The sequence below is a fragment of the Mytilus trossulus genome, chromosome 3 (genome assembly GCF_036588685.1).
Source record: "Mytilus trossulus isolate FHL-02 chromosome 3, PNRI_Mtr1.1.1.hap1, whole genome shotgun sequence".
NCBI classification, from domain to species: domain Eukaryota; kingdom Metazoa; phylum Mollusca; class Bivalvia; order Mytilida; family Mytilidae; genus Mytilus; species Mytilus trossulus.
The window spans coordinates 74692824-74710371 of NC_086375.1; the positions used below are offsets into that span (position 1 = coordinate 74692824).

Here is a 17548-nt window from a genome sequence, read left to right on the forward strand (position 1 = left end):
TTTACTATTTCAAATATGACGTCACTTGACTTCGAGGTTTAAAATTATTCGGATGTGTTGCATTTTGTCGGATTATGGAATGTATTTCGGTTGTTTCCTGTAATTAGTTCATACTTCAGTTTTATCATATATCTTTTGTATAGTAATTTTATAAAATTTACTGTTTGCAATAGTATACTATTCTAAATAATAGGGATGTTCTGGTACCTAACAGAAAACCCTGGCCGTTTTTGGCATCACTTTTTTTTAAACTTTGGTTCTCGATACTGTTCAACTTTGTACTTGTTTCGGCTTTCAAACTTTTGTATCTTGGCGTCATTATTCGTGTGTTTCTTTGTCAATTATGTTCTTCTATTTATTTATATTGCAGTCCTGTAATGTTGTGTTGTCATTTCCATGGATTTATGAGTTTTGAACAGCGGTATACTACTCTTGCCTTTATTTATGCATTTGAACTTTCACAAAATTGTTCTTATGAAGGGGATGACAAAACATAGTTTCCCTCACCACCTTTGAAAAAGGACAAAACTGCCCCCTTGAATTCCGGATCCTTTTGCCAGTTTTGTTAATTTTTTGTTTTAATACCAATTTTCGAGTTAAACTTTTCCTTAAAAAGTAATAGACTTGCAGGCAAACAGGAATATTTCTTTTTTTTTATGTTTCTGGAAATCTATGTTAAAGAGTGCATAATGCCATTCATCTTTTAATATCTGCTTATTTTGCATGAACAAATAGAAAATCAGACCTATAAACAGGTTGAGTTGGGTTTCCAATTTGCAAGGACGATTTCAGCATGAAGCTGGATTATTCAAATGAAACTGGTCAATTGGACAATAATATATTTAAAAATCAATAAGCTTCATGCTTAACAAGAATTTATATAAAAAAAATAATATGGATGCATACATGGGAATAGTATTTTGTCTGTCTCAAGAAAGATTGATTATCATTGTGTAATACAAATATCAGAAATAAAAAGCAAATGATGAGGTATCAAAATATGAATCTGCTTTTTCGTAAGCGAACACGGTATGAAATAAATATAAAAAATTGTGTATCAGAGCTATACTTCTAACACACTTGCATACTCGGATGGTGACCACGGATTTACACAAATTCGAAGTGTATGAGGTAACATTGCGTAATAACTATGTTTTATCTTCTCATGTGGCGTGCCATCACTAGCTTAATTTTAACCTTTAGTCAGACCAATAATTGCGGAATAGTTTGTACCGCACATCTGTGACATACGATGGCCTCATTGTAAGGCGTGCTTCATATCTCAACATTCTTGCTAAATATATGGGAGGAACATATTCTGTACTTTGAGGTTGGTAATAAGTCCCAACTCTGAGCATTCATGGTCCGCGGATCATTTCGAAAACTAAAACTCCCACAGCTTTTCTTTATTCTATTGCTGCATTCTTCAACATCACAAATAATCAGTATATATTCATCATTGTCACCAGTCATGCATTTTGTTTGTCAATAATCAAAAATAAATTGCACTGTCAATATGATTGATTTGCACTAATGACGGAACACTATCGATATACTTTGCGGGGACTGTTAATGTAAATTAGTTTTGAAACAAACATTGAAACACTTGTTATATCTCCTTTAAAACACACGCAATAGGGTTTGTAAAGTTTACGAAATGGTGGTGCCTCTCAAGTCCTAAGCCTCTTGGTCTCATATAGATACTTAAATAAGGAAACGAACGCTTTCTGGTTTTGAAATTTCGCATTTGATACGCATATTCCATATTTGTCACGACTGTTTGTCGTAAACCTAGATCCTTCAAATTTGTTTTTGTGTCATTGAGTCCTAAATAAAACAAAAAAAAAGTTGTTAAGTTAATAGAAACAAAAAAAAAACTATTTGACGGATTGCACTACACCAGTCTCCACATGATTATGTGATTGCCGTTCAAGACTGTTTGACTCTAGATGAATCAAGTATTGTTTTTCCAATTTTACTGCCTTCCACACAAATACTGCCAATTTTTAATTTGTACAAAACATGATAAGCTGTACATCTATATGCATATAAAACATAAATCTTTCATTTCAAATTCGTAATTCATGCAAATCTAAATTGCTTCTTTAGACTGTATTTCAAACTTTTACGCCACCAAATTTTTGTGTTTTGGATCCGTTGACTGTGTATGAAAAATAACGTTAATTCAGTTTTTAATTTTAAACTCAAATTTAAATTAAAAACGATAGAAAATATTTGTGAATTAGAAAAAAATATCGTAACAGAAACGATCTTGCGTAAATTGTTATACCATAAAATATCACAAATCATCACTGTCCGCTATTTTATTTAATATAATCGTTCCAGAAGGTTTCAGGGTAAAACCAAGCAAATCCATTTCAGTTGAGTTTGCGTTATCTGAAATGAAAATGATATTTTGAAGAATTACATAATCATTCTTAATAAACATATCCCGATTGTCATACAAATGACTGGTTTAGTTAATTATAAAACAAGGTTTTAATCCACTATTTTGTATAACGAGATGCCTGTGCCGAGTCAGGAACATCACAGTTGTTTACTATTCATTTAATGTGTTTGTCTTACCGTTTTGAACATTCCCTGGTAGTTCTGTAATTTTGCTTTTTTCAAGAAATAAAATTTCTTAATGAACTGTCTGGCATATTAACACACTTTAATACAATGAAGCTAGCTATAAATGTTGACCTTTTAGAAAAACAAGTTAAAATGACAAATTTAAATATGTATATCAAAGATAGCAATAATTCCCCGTTTTATTTCACAAATAGTGATTATGTCTTTTTGTTCATGAAGTGAATATTAGCTAGGTCATATCCTATGGTATTTTTGTATCAGAGAGATTACTTTATTTTGTGGTGTTCATCTAAATATGTATAGGATATAAAGATAGTTGATAAGATGTAAACCCAGTAATCTCCTACACGTCAATACTAATATCTTTCAAATATATTTTTTAATCAACAATATATTTTACTTGTTTCTATAATATAAGAGGAAATAATAAGGCACATCCAATTTCTCTCTTTACGGCATATAACTAAAAGTGTTTGTTTATTCAAACTATTTTTCCTCATGAGACAATCGTTTCTGAATAACTGCTTCAGGATTCAGAAAAGATCAATACTATTTATTTACATTTTAATTTTACCTTTGATGTCCGTGGAGTAATTTGGTGAGCATAAGGGAAGACGTTCAACTGTTTGTGTATCAAAACAGTCAACAGTGTGATGTTCATCTTGAAAACAAAATAAAACATGGAATCAATACACAACAAATGTAATTAATATATAATACTGTTTTAATGCCCATTACCAATTTATTGTTCGTAACCTTTAAAAAAAATATTTTGTTTTTCATCCTCTCAATTTAACAAATGATAGGTAATGTGTTAAGTTACTGATTATCCTTTGACATTAATATATGGTAATTTAAATAAAATTAAATTATAGTTTATACATATTTTGATAAATTCCCATGATTAAACTTCCGCTGGTTTGTTTTCATTAATGTTAAGGTCAGCTTGTTAGCTTGTCAGCTTGTCAATTCTGTTTTAATTAGAGATTAAGGGATAGGTATTATATCATAGATGGGAAACAGCTTGATGACAGCATAGGTGTTATATATAAATCAGACATTTTGGCACTCACACCACATCTTCCTATATCTATGTCAGAGAATCATCTGTATATAATTTTGATAGGATGGTCAGTTGTCGTTTGAGCATTGCACTGTTAGCAGTCATATTTTTACTTGTGGATAATTTATTTTTCAACCGCTACCATACTAATTTTAGATATCTACTTCTTGCGATATGAACTTTCTTGTGTATTTCACCTTTGGATCTTATTTACTTATACACAGCTGAGTTTATATTGTTTGCAAACTTGTGTAGTTTTTCATGTGAAGTTTATAACCATGTTACTGTGCTAGAGAGTATTATGTGATCGAGCAGGATCTATATATCATCAGATCCTTATACATTTATGACCATACAGAGATTTCCATGAGTGTTATATATTGAAGTGGCTTTACATTCTACACAACTGTTCTAGGCAAGTATATTTGTTGGAACTTTTATTTCTTATATACTGATGTATGGTGCTTGGAGTTTTCTTTGCATTATTATTATCTGAGGCATTTAGAGACGAGCTTGAACAATATTCACTTCTGTTATTTAAATATTATTCAGAAACAGCCACTTGGAATTTTACTTATCCTGATTTTTATTTTTTTTTAAATTTTTTGGATTAGTATATAGTGATCAATGCTTTATTTTATTTTCATTTTTTTATATTATTTTTACTTGCTGTCTTCATATATACCCTTGATCTTAGATAGATAAGATATACATGTAAGATACTTTTAGTATATTTTATTCAGTTTTTGAATTATTCTAAATAAGTCAAACTGTTATTTTCTTGTAATACAGTTTACATTTATAGAATATTACATAAGTACAGCTTTTGATATTGCCTATTACTGACACCTTTCTTCATTTCTTATATTGCATATTTTAAAACTGAGGAAAATGGAGACATAGACACATCCTGTATGCACTTTGGTTTCATCAGATTACAACAAAGGATTAGACATTATCAACATGATCAAGTTCTTCATTTTACTTTGGGTGTGGCATTACAGCTTGACTTAATTGGCATGGACATATTTCCACTCTTGTTTTAAACTTTACAATTATTCAACTGTACCTCAGTCGTACCTACATATTATACAGAGCATGAACATTGCCAGTATACTTATCATAGTATTACCACTTATGTGGTTAAAATTATGCCTCTAAAACAGGACTTGTGGCCTTATCATGGAATACAGTGGGATAGTAAGTTCTATTTTTTCAAAAGATGGAGAAATTTCGAAAGCTGGCACCAAAAGCAGATCAGATACCCACACCTTGCCTAGCTCCAGCTCATTCGATGATGGTATAATTAAACAAGTTGAAGAACTATGGGAGGCATCCTTATGTATAAGTACTAGAAAGACTTATAATTCTGGATTTCTATGTTTTAAAACATTTATGGCTATGACTAATCAGCATCATATAAATAGTGTGCCTATAATAGATGAAGATTGCTTAATTTATTTTGTAACCTATTGCAAGAATTCTCTTAAGCTAGCCCATGCTACAATTAAATTGTATTTAGCAGGAATTAGGCATAATTATTTAAGATTAGGATATCCTGACCCTTTGTCAAATTGTGCACGCTTAGAGTGTATATTAAAGTCATAAGAAACGAGTGACCGGTGAAAAATAATGTTCTTCCAATTCTTGAACCAATGCATACAAACATCATAAACTTAGTCTTCTGTGCTCGAATTTATCATTTTTTGTGTGTAAATTTCGTATAATCGTAATTTTTTTTTTCAATCGGTCAGTGTTGTTGTGAAAATATGGCAGGTAATTAAAGTTCGTGTTTTGAAGCCGAAGTTTAACGATTGTCACCTGTTTGTCAACAATTGACGAAAAATAAACAAAAAAGCATGGAAATTGAGCACGTGTTTAACATGTTAATTCAGATAATAGTTTATTTTAAGGACATCCATGCGTATTGTGGTCACCAGATTTTTACGAGATGGGTCACACTAAGGTCACCTTGCATACGGAAAATATGTCGGGGGAATTGCTTGCTGGAAGGAAGCAATTCAAATAAAGTAAACTTCTTCTAAATATGAATAAATTAAAGAATTTTCTTCAGAAAAAAGTATATGTACATAAGTTTTATAATGAAAACTATCCATTGAGTTATAAAAAACATATGCATTATTTTTTTTTATTTGAGGTTTCTTATGACTTTAAGAGGTATTAAAAAGTCTCAGAACAATGTTAAACAAAAGAGATTACCTATTACATCTCAAATTTTGAAACAATTGTGATGTATGTTACAGCAGGAGTTTTTTCTCCATTCGTCGACTTAATGTTACAGTGCTCTTTTAATCTAGCTTTTTGGATTTCTCCGATGTGGTGAATTTACGTTTAGTAGTAAAATTGCCAGGCAGGACACACTTTTAATTCAAAACATTGATTTCGATTTAAACTTTCAAAATTTCACAGTACATCTGAATTCCTCCAAATGTGACCCATTTCGAGAAGGTATTAACATTACTATTTTCGAAAATGATATTTTCAGCCCAGTTGATTTGATGAGAAGATATAATACAAGTAAGAAAAAATCATGGAGCTAGGCCAGATTTTATTTATTTGTTAACGATGAGTATAATAACGCTCCTTTGTCTAGAGATACATTTATAGCTCGGCTTCGAGAGTCCTTGTTCAGATTAGGGTATAATAATAGTAAATTTTGTGGTCATTCTTTTCGAATTGGTGCTGCTACATCAGCTGCAGCGGCAGGGGTCGAGGACCATATTATTCAGACTTTAGGAAGATGGTCATCCGATTGTTATATACGTTGCATTAGAACTGACCCAAAAACTGTTTGCAAAGCACAAAGCAGAATGTGTTGTTCCTAAATTTTTGATACATGTTCAGTACTATATCAAAGAGTTATAAAAACTACATTTTGTTAAATCTATATAGTATGGTTTTTTATTTTATGTGTTTTTCATTTTCATATATAAATTCCATTCAAGTACTATTCTCTTTTTGGTATATGGAAAATTTTGTATTATCATTATTATATATTTTTTTTTATATGTATATGTATCATTTCTTGGGGGCTTTCACTCATGCTACTCGTTTCAATTTGGCCTACTTAATCAGGGAAATTATTTCCCCCCAATTCATTAATACATTTTATTATTTATTTAGGCTTTGTTTTATTTAAGAGTGATAATTAAGTTATTTTTTTGTACCTGTTGGAATCTACCGCAGGAATTCTCATTTTTCAAATTTATACTTGTCTGGGCTCTACCAGTCAGGTTCTAATAGTACCTGTTGGGATCTACCGCAGGAATTCTCAGTTTTCAAAATTCATACTTGTGTGGGCTCTACCAGTCAGGTTCTAATAGTACCTGTTGGGATCTACCGCAGGAATTCTCAGTTTTCAAAATTCATACTTGTCTGGGCTCTACCACTCAGGTTCTAAAAGTACCTGTTGGGATCTACCGCAGGAATTCTCAGTTTTCAAAATTCATACTTGTGTGGGCTCTACCACTCAGGTTCTAAAAGTACCTGCTGGGATCTACCGCAGACATTCTCATTTTTCAAATTTATACCTGTTTGGGCTCTACCAGTCAGGTTTCTTAAATTAATTTTTCACCTGTCAGGGCTCTACTGCAGGTTCTTTTAAAAATTGCATAATTTAGACAATTTACTTTTTAATTAATTTAAAAATTGTTTTGAGTAGGTAGTGTTTTTCATATGGTTATTTTTATTTTTATTATAAGTTTTAACGAGTAGCCCCCTAGAAAGCCAAATGATACATTTATTATTATTTTCATATGTATTTAGTATAAAAGATGTAGAAATGATTGTGAATATGATTTTAGTATACTGTGTTTACAATAGTGTTTTAGTATATTAGTTTGTTAATAAAATTAGAATAGTTATTATAAAGTTTTGCGTATGATATCAGTATCCAGTACGGCAAGATATATGTTCCATCCTAGTTGAACATTTCCTTTTCTACTCTAAGCATCTATAGAAATATAGATAAATGTGGTATGATGCACGAGACTAGTTATTGTCTATAAGGACACATCAACTGTTCTTGTTGTATGGTATATATGTATGAGACTTGTTAGGTTTTAGGCGGATATTTCTACTTGTTCTATGTGGTATGGTTCTTGAGAATTATTTATGTACTTAAAGACATTTACATTTGTATGTGGTATGGTATATAAGAATTGGTAGCATTTATTAGGAGACATCTATTGTTCCTTGTGGTAGGGTATAGGAGACTTATTAATGTGCTTTAGAAGACATCTACTGTTTTATTGGTATGGTATATTAGACTTTTCAGTGTTCAAGGAGACTTCTATTGTTCTGAAAGTTATAGGTATAAAATACTAGATAATAGTTTATTAAGGTAAGATTTAAGAATTTTACATTGTTTAACATAAAGTTTATTTCAGTAAATGTTCATCCACGACCTATGGGCTTAACAGTCAATAGACTTTTCTTTGTTCAATGTGTACAAGTAAGGTTGCAATATTAAGTATATTATTTGAAAATGTCTGGAAATCCATTTGACCCACACAGAAAGTTGTCTAAGTGAATGTTGTACGTAAGTGGTAAGTGTAAAGGTTTTAATTATCGTGTCACTTTTCCCTTTGTCTTATTTTCTCTTTTTATTGTGTTTTTCAAAACTTTTGAATATAATCTTCGGTCAAAATGTCTTCTAATTCTATTTCTTCTCCAGAAAACAATTTAATGGACAGAGATACATAAATGTGAGCAACTTTCTTTGAAACCCTGAATTTATTATTTAAAAGCTCCGTTAGACACTTATTTGCCGCCCTATTAATGCAACTAGTCTAAATAATTATTTTCCTTGAGTGCATTGATTAAATGTACAAATGTGTATAGACACATGACAGAGTTAAACCTTCATTTTGAGAAAAGAAACAAATTGAAACTATTAAACTTATGAACATAAACGTGTAGATAAGCTATTCATATAATAAAATCTCTTTGATAATTGTTATACCTAGTTATATTTTAATCAGACATATAAGACTAAATTTATCAGATGTATAAATCAAAAAAAAAAAGAAGAAAAATAAAATTGAAACAATTAATTATTGATGTAAACAAGGGCTGGTCATCTTAACTCAACTTTGCTGACAGGAAATATTGACTTTACCACAACAACAAAAATGTAAAAATCAATGCTTTTTTCCTAAAAGTAGAAAATACAAGTTTACAAAATTGAAAACCTTTATTTTTTACCTATAGAAATGAACTAAGCTACCTGAATTATCTATACTGGTGAGGTATTTCATAACTATAGGTGCCTAAACAATTGCTTCAAGTGCTTCTCATAAAAACCCTGCAACTTTCGTGAATTATTGAAAAACAGGATTCGGCACTTTAAAGTAGGTTATCTGTTTTCTGAAATAGTTAAACTGAGGAAACTGTCTATACAAATATTATACCAGAAACTAATACCTTGTGTTGCTTGAATACTTGAATAGCTTTGTTCCGTATTGGCTATTATATCATACGCTGTAACATCTATGACACGACTTTCATTATTTTCATCAGGAATAATAAGCTCTTCGTCTCCTGTAGGATCTGCAATATATAGTCATGGTATTTTTTATTTATTGATAACCAATAGCAGTGTTAGTTTCGAAAAAAACTCAAAAGACTACTACAACACTAATCATGTTATAATCGGCAACACATAGACCTGTTAATTAAAAAAATAAATAGAAAGATACCAAAGAGAAATGTAATCTCTTTCGTCCAAGACAAAATAAACATCTTCCCGGCAAAACAAAAATGATAAACACAAGTTAATATACCACAAACATAGAAAACTAAAGACCGAGCAACACAAACCCCATATAAAACCAAGGGTACACCGAAAAGATGAAACCATATCCTGTTGCACATGATTCGGGAATTTCACATTAGAGGCAAAGCGAAAGGGGTTGTCGTCACGACAATTAAAACACTCCTATTCTTTTTAGAGAAAAAGATATACCTTGAGGATCAACAAAATTATAAGTTCGTCCTTGTTTTAACATTTGGCCATGTGTATTTTTTTTTCAAATCAGCTGTTTTGACTCTAATTTCAAATTAATCAGACACAGTTACAGTTTCATTAAATTGACCATTGATCCCTTTATAACACCTGATTTTGAGAACCACGAAGTTTAATCTCAAATTATATAATTTGAAATTGGTTATCTCTCACTTCGGGAAGTAGAACTGCTACATTGAAAGGGATCTCAATACAGAGCAATCAATGGACGTTCTTAAATTCCTATTGAATCAAAGATAATAATTGTTTTATATAAATATGAAACATTATTACTGGTATTCTGCCTCTCAATTTTATCGATATCAATCACGATAATTAAGCTGGAAAAGTTTGTAAATTAACATGCTTTTGTTTTAATTTTCATATGCTCCTCTGCAATGCATCGAACGAATTTGTATACAAGTATACTTGAAAATATCAAATCAAATTAATTTGTATCTTATTGTAATTTCAAATTCAGCTATACAACAATTTGATCAAATGCGATCGTTAATACGAATCAATTGTATAACTTTCATAAATTATCCGCAAAACTTACCTGATATTTTCACCTTTTGCTTTCTGCATTTCCGGCGCAAACCTGCTAAAGTAAAATATAATTGCAGATTACTGCTTTAAAACCACAGTAAGTTAAAGAACCAAACATACAATACAATTAAATCAGTGTACAAATATCATTGTATACAAGGGGGCGACAACCTGCTATAAGAGAGGATGCAGGGGAAACAAAGCATGTATTTACTGTGTTAGGCTTTGCCTTGGGAAAATGGCTTCATAATTTTGTACACATGTATAGTATCCATTTAGTTGGGTCAAATATTGATTTTGAATCAACAACAACGCCTTTTCTGGGAAGACGGCCAATGTTCATAAACATTTTGTGTTATTTATCTGCTGCCCTACGGTATGATGGCAATGTTTAAATTTTGTTGGTCTTGTATGAACTTTTAGTCTTTACTTGTTGCTCAAACCTACCCCCCCCCCCCCCCCCCCCCCCAAAAAAAGTATTCGCAAACTAACCTGATAATTTCACCTGTTGCATTCTTAGTCTTTGTCTTTTTCTTAAACCAAACACAAAAACGTATAGATTAATCCCTATTTAAGGACAATAGCCATAATGAAAAGTGGTGCTCTACTAACGATTTCGACAAAATTTGTCTTTTAAATAGATATTGCCTTTTTGATAATTTTTGTGATTTAAAGTGGCTATATATTTGTTAGTATTTGAATCATATAATGCATACTGAAAAGACATTTTTTTTCTCTCTTAATATCATAGTTTTTATGATAATAGGATTTTTTTTTTAAATGATAAAACTTGTCATTTATGGGCAATAACTCCTATAAGAATTTAACTAATAGTTGTGGCGTATATAGACAATTGGTAGAGCTCAGTTATTTGAACAGTGTAACTCTTTTAGATTTTCTTCATTTATAACAGTTAAAAAAAAATAGATAAAATTTGCATTTAAGCTCTATGTTCATTTTCTGGCCATGTCGGCAATATTGGTTGGAAGGACGAGTCATCGGACATTTCTTTTGAAATATATAAACTTATGATTAACTGGGTCAAAATTGGGATATGTCAAAGAACGTCTGTTCCTTTTTCTAAAAAGGTTCATCGGAAGATATCAAGAACTTGTTGATAAATAATCCGTATCAACTTCACAAATAATACAAGATGGTCTTGAAGTATAGATTTTGCGTACTGTCGTTGGTTATCATCTTAATAAAGTGTTATAGTATTCTTTTATTTGTCTTTATTAATAATACTTTTACTGTTAAGTCATTTTTTTTAGATATTCATTTGACGTGACTCTGTGCTTATGTAAAACATCATACTTTGAACGACAAAATTATTTCATTTATTAAGTGACTTTTACTTATGGATCTTGACATACTTTAAATAACAAAACTATTTTTTTATTCAATAATACTACTTTTTCTATTAAGTCTATTTTTTATGATATACATTTGACGTGAAACTGTACTTATGTATCCCGTCATACTATTACTTTATTTATTATTATTACTTTTACAGTTTATTTATCTTGATAAAAATAATAAGAAAACAACCAAAAATAACCAAATTTCCTTAAAATTACCAATTCAGGGACAGCAACTTATTTACGATTGTCTGATTTGTCTGTGAATCAATGGGCAGATAAGTTATGTCAGATTTGCTCTAAATACTTTTTATTTTCAGATGAGATATCAGACAAAAATCTGCATTTTAATCTCTTATATTGATTTGTAGTCTTGTCGGCCATGTTGGTTAGAAGGCAGGGTCGTTAGACAAGTTTTTTTAATCTAGATACCCAAATAATGATTGTGGCCAAATTTGTTTATATTTGACCAAGAAGTTTTTGAGAGAAGGTTTTGGTAAAATTTGACGGACGACGACCGACGCCAAGTGATAAAGGGAATGCATTGAAGTATACGTGTACCTGTAGAAGGAATAGTAATTTACATTTTGTCAAAATATCCATAAATGAAAAAAAAAAATGATATTAAAAGACTTCAAACGAAAAAATGACATACGTCGTACAGACAATTGACAACAACCTATAAATATAGTTTCCACTCACTTATTGAAGATTTAAATACTCTGAAGTCTTTACACTTTTTCATTAACTTTCTCCCTTACAAGAAAACGTTATGATAGAAATTCTTTTATACCTGCAATACTTAATAATAATACTATCCCGCTAGTAACTGCAACCACTGGACCTAGAATATTCCATAAATTAGAACTGGCATCTGAAAAAATGTTAACAAGTTATTTGTAAGCAGTAAATACAGATCTTTTTTCAAATTAAATAACGTCTTCCCGTCCTACTTGTAAAGATTACAGAGACTTAAAATCACGGAACAATTTGTAAAACAAAACTAAGAGAAATGTTATCAATACAACAAAATGTTTAAGTGTGAGGCTTAATTAGCTTTAAAGCAAGGTTTAATCCATCATTTTGTACATAAGAAAATGCAAGCAGCACGTCAGGAATAAGACAGTTGTTATTGATTCGTTTGATGTGATAGAGATTTTGATTTTACCATATGATAAAGAACTTCCAGCTCAGAAATTTCCTCGGAGTTCGATATTTTTGTTTTTCTACTTTTTTCTGTAAAATTTCAGTTTTTTGGGAGTTTTATAAAGATATGTTTCAGTTTAAGATGTTTAAAACGTGCATGATAAATCCATCATATTCTTTGCCTAATTGTCTTTAAACATTGCCAAATTGTTAAATAGGTCTTTCTTCTGATATCAAATTATAAATTTAGAAAATGACCAAGCGAAAAATTACGCAATTCCCTTTTACATGTTTTATTAAAGATAAGACCGAAAGAATAAATATTACTTGCTTAGTGCCAATAATATTGCTTTTCTATTTTACGTATGCGTCATATTTGTGATATTTCTGTGACTCTGAAAACAATAAATTTTCTGTACGTACCAATGTGTATGCCTCCTGTTGTGTTCCTGTGACAAGTACAATTTCTAAAAGTTGGATCACAGTATGTATCATTGCTTTGAAAAGAATAATCTTCTACACAGTAGCATTGATTATTTACTGTAGAATTGGTAAAGAGTGTTTGCTGTCCTTCTTCAGTACAGTTTTGTTTTAACTTTGGAACCGCCTTTTGATTTGATCTGTAAATTTCATCGGTGTAGTAAATAGGAGGACATGGAACTGATGTTATTAACCTTTCCACTTTGAAATAAACTGGGCATGTTCCTTAAAAATAAAATTAAATTGTCAGCAAATTTTAAAAATCGTCCTCAATAATATTACTTTACACGATAAAGCACTCTCGTAATATTTTATGATAAAATGAATTATATGAGGCACACAATGTTTGCTCAAAGTATTTATTTATATTGACAAGCTGCTTAACTTTAACTGTCACACTTTCAGCAAACAACAATTATTACTTGAAATTTTTTTGGAATATGAATACCTTATGAATGGTAAAATATGAAGACTGACAGTCATGCAACAGTCAGCATAGAGGCTGTTGCCAAAACATAAAAAATGAAAGTATGATTCAACAATTCAAACACAGACGGAATATCACAAATTAATCAATAAAAATGATCCCACAAACTTGGGTTTTCCAACTATGCTTCCAACTATTTTTATTCAATCATTTACAGAATTCGTATGATTTACCTCTGATGAGTCCAGCTATAACATCTATCCTACCTCCATCACCAACATGTTGTTTTCTGAGCAGATAAAGCCAAAGACAACTCCCCTTACATTACATAAACTTAAATGAATTAGGTATTGACAATTAATTTGGAAACTCAACATATACCGACACAACATTTTCAACGGAGGAAATTATGGATAATGGTAGGTTTGTTCTATGGATTTCAACCAAAGATGAAGAACTGGACCTTCTTTACTCTATTACAAATGATTAGTTACATTAATTACATAAGTGTCCTTACAAACAATAATAATGGCTAACATAAATACAAGTATCTTGTCTAAGTTAGAACTGAATTGAACTTAGATAAACAAAAATCACTACGTTTCAAACCAAAATTCTCAGAAACTGATATTATCTGATAAACCGTCCGGAGTATATGAAATTGCCCCCGGTTTATTGGTGGGGTTCTTGTTGCTCAGTTTTTAGTTTTCTTTATTGTGTTTTGTATTCTGTCGTTCCTTTTCTTTTGTTGTCAAAATTTTTTCAGTCCATTTTTCGACTTATGAGTTGGTATGTCCCTTTGGTATATTTTGCCTCTTTTTAACCTGAATTTTGAGAGAGGTTATTTCCTTAAAATAGTCACAATCAGATTACAGTTGTTAAGTTATAATATATTTTTCATCAGTACTTACCGGATACAAATGACTTTGCTACACTACACACCAACACATACTTGGTCCAATTAGGATAAACAGGCAAACAGTGTAGTATTTTTACTGTGCAGTTTTTCTTCAGTAACATAGAAGATGGACAATTATATCCATGCAAAACGTCCTACATATATGAAAACATAAAAAACAATTTAAACAATCAGAGTTTAAATGTCCCCGCGTCGGAAATATTTTATCTGTTGAAGGTACAAGGACATTCATAAGAAAAAAAAATCTTTGTTGTTGTTCTTTAAAAATTTGTAACTAGTTATTTGAAGGAATGAAGGCTACAGATAAAATGCAATGTAATTTTGAAATACAAAAATGTTTCTAAGGGACATAACTTTTTAACCAGAGGCTCTCAAGATCCTGTGTTGCTCGTCTGATTCTACTTTTGTAATTCATATCAAAATAGATTGAATTATAACAGATACCCTAATATTTATTGAGGCCATATTTTGTTCAATATTGGCCCCGTTCTTTAATCACAAGCAGAATACTTTTGTAAAGTGTACAAATATATATAACCATTAGATTCATTATAATCGTAGACAATGACTCAATATGGACAATAACTCCAATCCATTCAAAGGTTCTTTTGAAGAAGATATTGGTAAAATTTTCCTAGAAGTGTTCTATTTTAAACTAAGGTCCTCTGGGTGTCAATTTTGAAAGGTAAATCGGCAACAAAGGAGCACCTCATAAGGAACATTTTGCCATGTTTGGTTTCATTTCATCCAGAAGTTATATTAAGAAAGACATTTGTATGTATTGTTCTTATGTTAAACGAAGTCCCACGCTGGTGGTCGTGTTGGATCATTTATCATCTACAAAGCAACAATACTTGATCAGAACCTCATAAGGAATATTTGGTTGCATTCCATTCAGTCGTTCTCTAGAGGTAGTTCAAAATGTAAAACGTTAACGTCCGATAAGAAAAGCTCACTTGAATTTTACGTCAGGTTAGCTAAAAATATTTATTCAGTACTTATTTTCCGAAAGTGTCACAGCCTTTGCTGATATAAAATGATGATATAAGTTTCATGAAATTATGGCAATACCTGTACAGATGAGAACGCTGACAACTTAATTTTTGATATAATCAATATTTACAAGGAGCCTAAATCTTTAAAATATAACCAATCAGCACTTATTTTTATTTTTTCAAAGAAATTGCTGATATTAACCTCTGATTAAAGTTTTATAAAGTTTCTCAAGATTTGTACACATGAGGATGCTAACAATGCAGTTTTACAATTTCATATAATAACTGATTTTGAACTCATTAAAGACATTGATGATTTGCACCTATGATATACGTTTCATGAAAATCATACAAGAATTGAACAAATGAGAGCGATATCTACAATGCTACTTTCTATAAAATTAGTGTTTCAAAGGGCCATAACTCTTGTGAAAATAAGATATCGTCACCGATTTCCTATATGATCATGCTAGATTGAAAACACAGCGACATATTTTTCACTTACCAATAAACAAAGAAAACATATCAGATTCAAATGTCTCATTGTCTTCCCCATGTTGAAACCTGGAAGTAAATATAAAACAATTGTGAATAAAATTATAATAATCGAGAGAGAAATGCATGCTATGTACACACAAAAAATACTATAAGAAGATGTTTGTGCTTGATAAAAGATAAACTAGATTGCATACACATAGATGCCTCTCCTGATTTACTGACCATTGTTTTTATGTTGAAAGACTTAAAGAAAAAGGTTTTATTTAAAACATAACACAAACTCAGTTCAGATGAATGCTGTCGACAGGCATATACACCTTACCATTATTTTATGCAGAAAATGTAATTGACCTAATGCTTATATGATAAATGAAAGAAAAACAGACAAAAAACAAACTCAGAGGGTGAGGGTTAAATGATACCTGCCAGACAGGAACATCTAACAGACTTAAGTCGGGCAAATATCATGTTGGGTAGAGACAAATTGACAATTCACCTTATCAAAATGTCCAGTGTAAGATTCTAAGGGGGTATAGCATATTTCTTTAAATATATTCTCTTGTACTCAATTTTGAAGAAATACATGTTTTGATCCAGCAAACGGGGTTTTTTTTTTGGTCTGATATGGAGTTTTTGCCATAAGACTCTATGTCAGGTTCTAAACAGAATGCAAATTTCCATCAACATGAAATGTGTGATCATTTACTTTAAAAAAAAATATCATATTTAACATTTACAAACAGTTTTGCTTGTACCCATTGATGCGTTTGACACTTTAAGTATTGTACCCTTTATTTTCATTTTTATAAATTGATTATTCATTATACATGTATGTTCATCGTTATTGCATAAGTCTAATTAAAATGTTGAATTATTTATTTATCCGGTCATTATCTTCGAAGATTCATTCTACCTTCTGTTTTATCATTCTCATTATGACGTTTCACTGAGACTGACGACAGTTCAAATACACTGCACAATTTCAGAAATACATCTCTTCACACATGAATGATTCAGATAAAATGAAAATAAATGAACACCTCATTTTAATGTTTTAGTATTCGAATAACTGCCAATTCTTAGTGGATGTGTTTAACGCTTACTCAATAGCCACAGGTACTCAATATTTACATATGTAATTGCCTATGTAATTTTTTTATTTGGCTTAGTGTAAATCACAGTTCCCGATATTATTTCATTCAGAAAAGGTTGATGGAAATATATGATCGTTTTATCGTCAACATCTGTAAACAGATATTGCTACTCTGTATTTTAATCATTGCTTCCTGATTAATTTCAAAACAACTAAACTACAACTATACATTATTCATGTTATTGTATTACTATTATTTTTTCACGCGTAATTTTGTAGTGCTTTGACGATTTATTAGTCGATCAGTTCTTGATTTCTATTTAGATTGATGTATTATATTAAAGTTATGAATAATGTAATTGTCCTTTAAATTTGTTGAAATATTTGTATATATGTTGAA

At 30.6% G+C, this 17548-nt stretch overlaps 1 protein-coding gene across 1 annotated transcript; it reads right to left on the bottom strand.

Annotated features, from left to right (window-relative positions):
• Nucleotides 1–907: 907 nt before the first annotated feature.
• LOC134709722 (uncharacterized) lies at nt 908–16118 on the bottom strand. Its single transcript, XM_063569869.1, has 9 exons — nt 16063–16118; nt 14555–14696; nt 13160–13441; nt 12384–12464; nt 10243–10284; nt 9104–9229; nt 3170–3256; nt 2291–2397; nt 908–1827 (listed from the first exon to the last, which is right to left on the bottom strand). Exons 1-8 carry the CDS (start codon nt 16111–16113, stop codon nt 2300–2302), a joined length of 909 nt encoding a protein of 302 aa, XP_063425939.1. The 5' UTR covers nt 16114–16118; the 3' UTR covers nt 908–1827; nt 2291–2299.
• Between the last annotated feature and the right edge of the window lie 1430 nt (nt 16119–17548).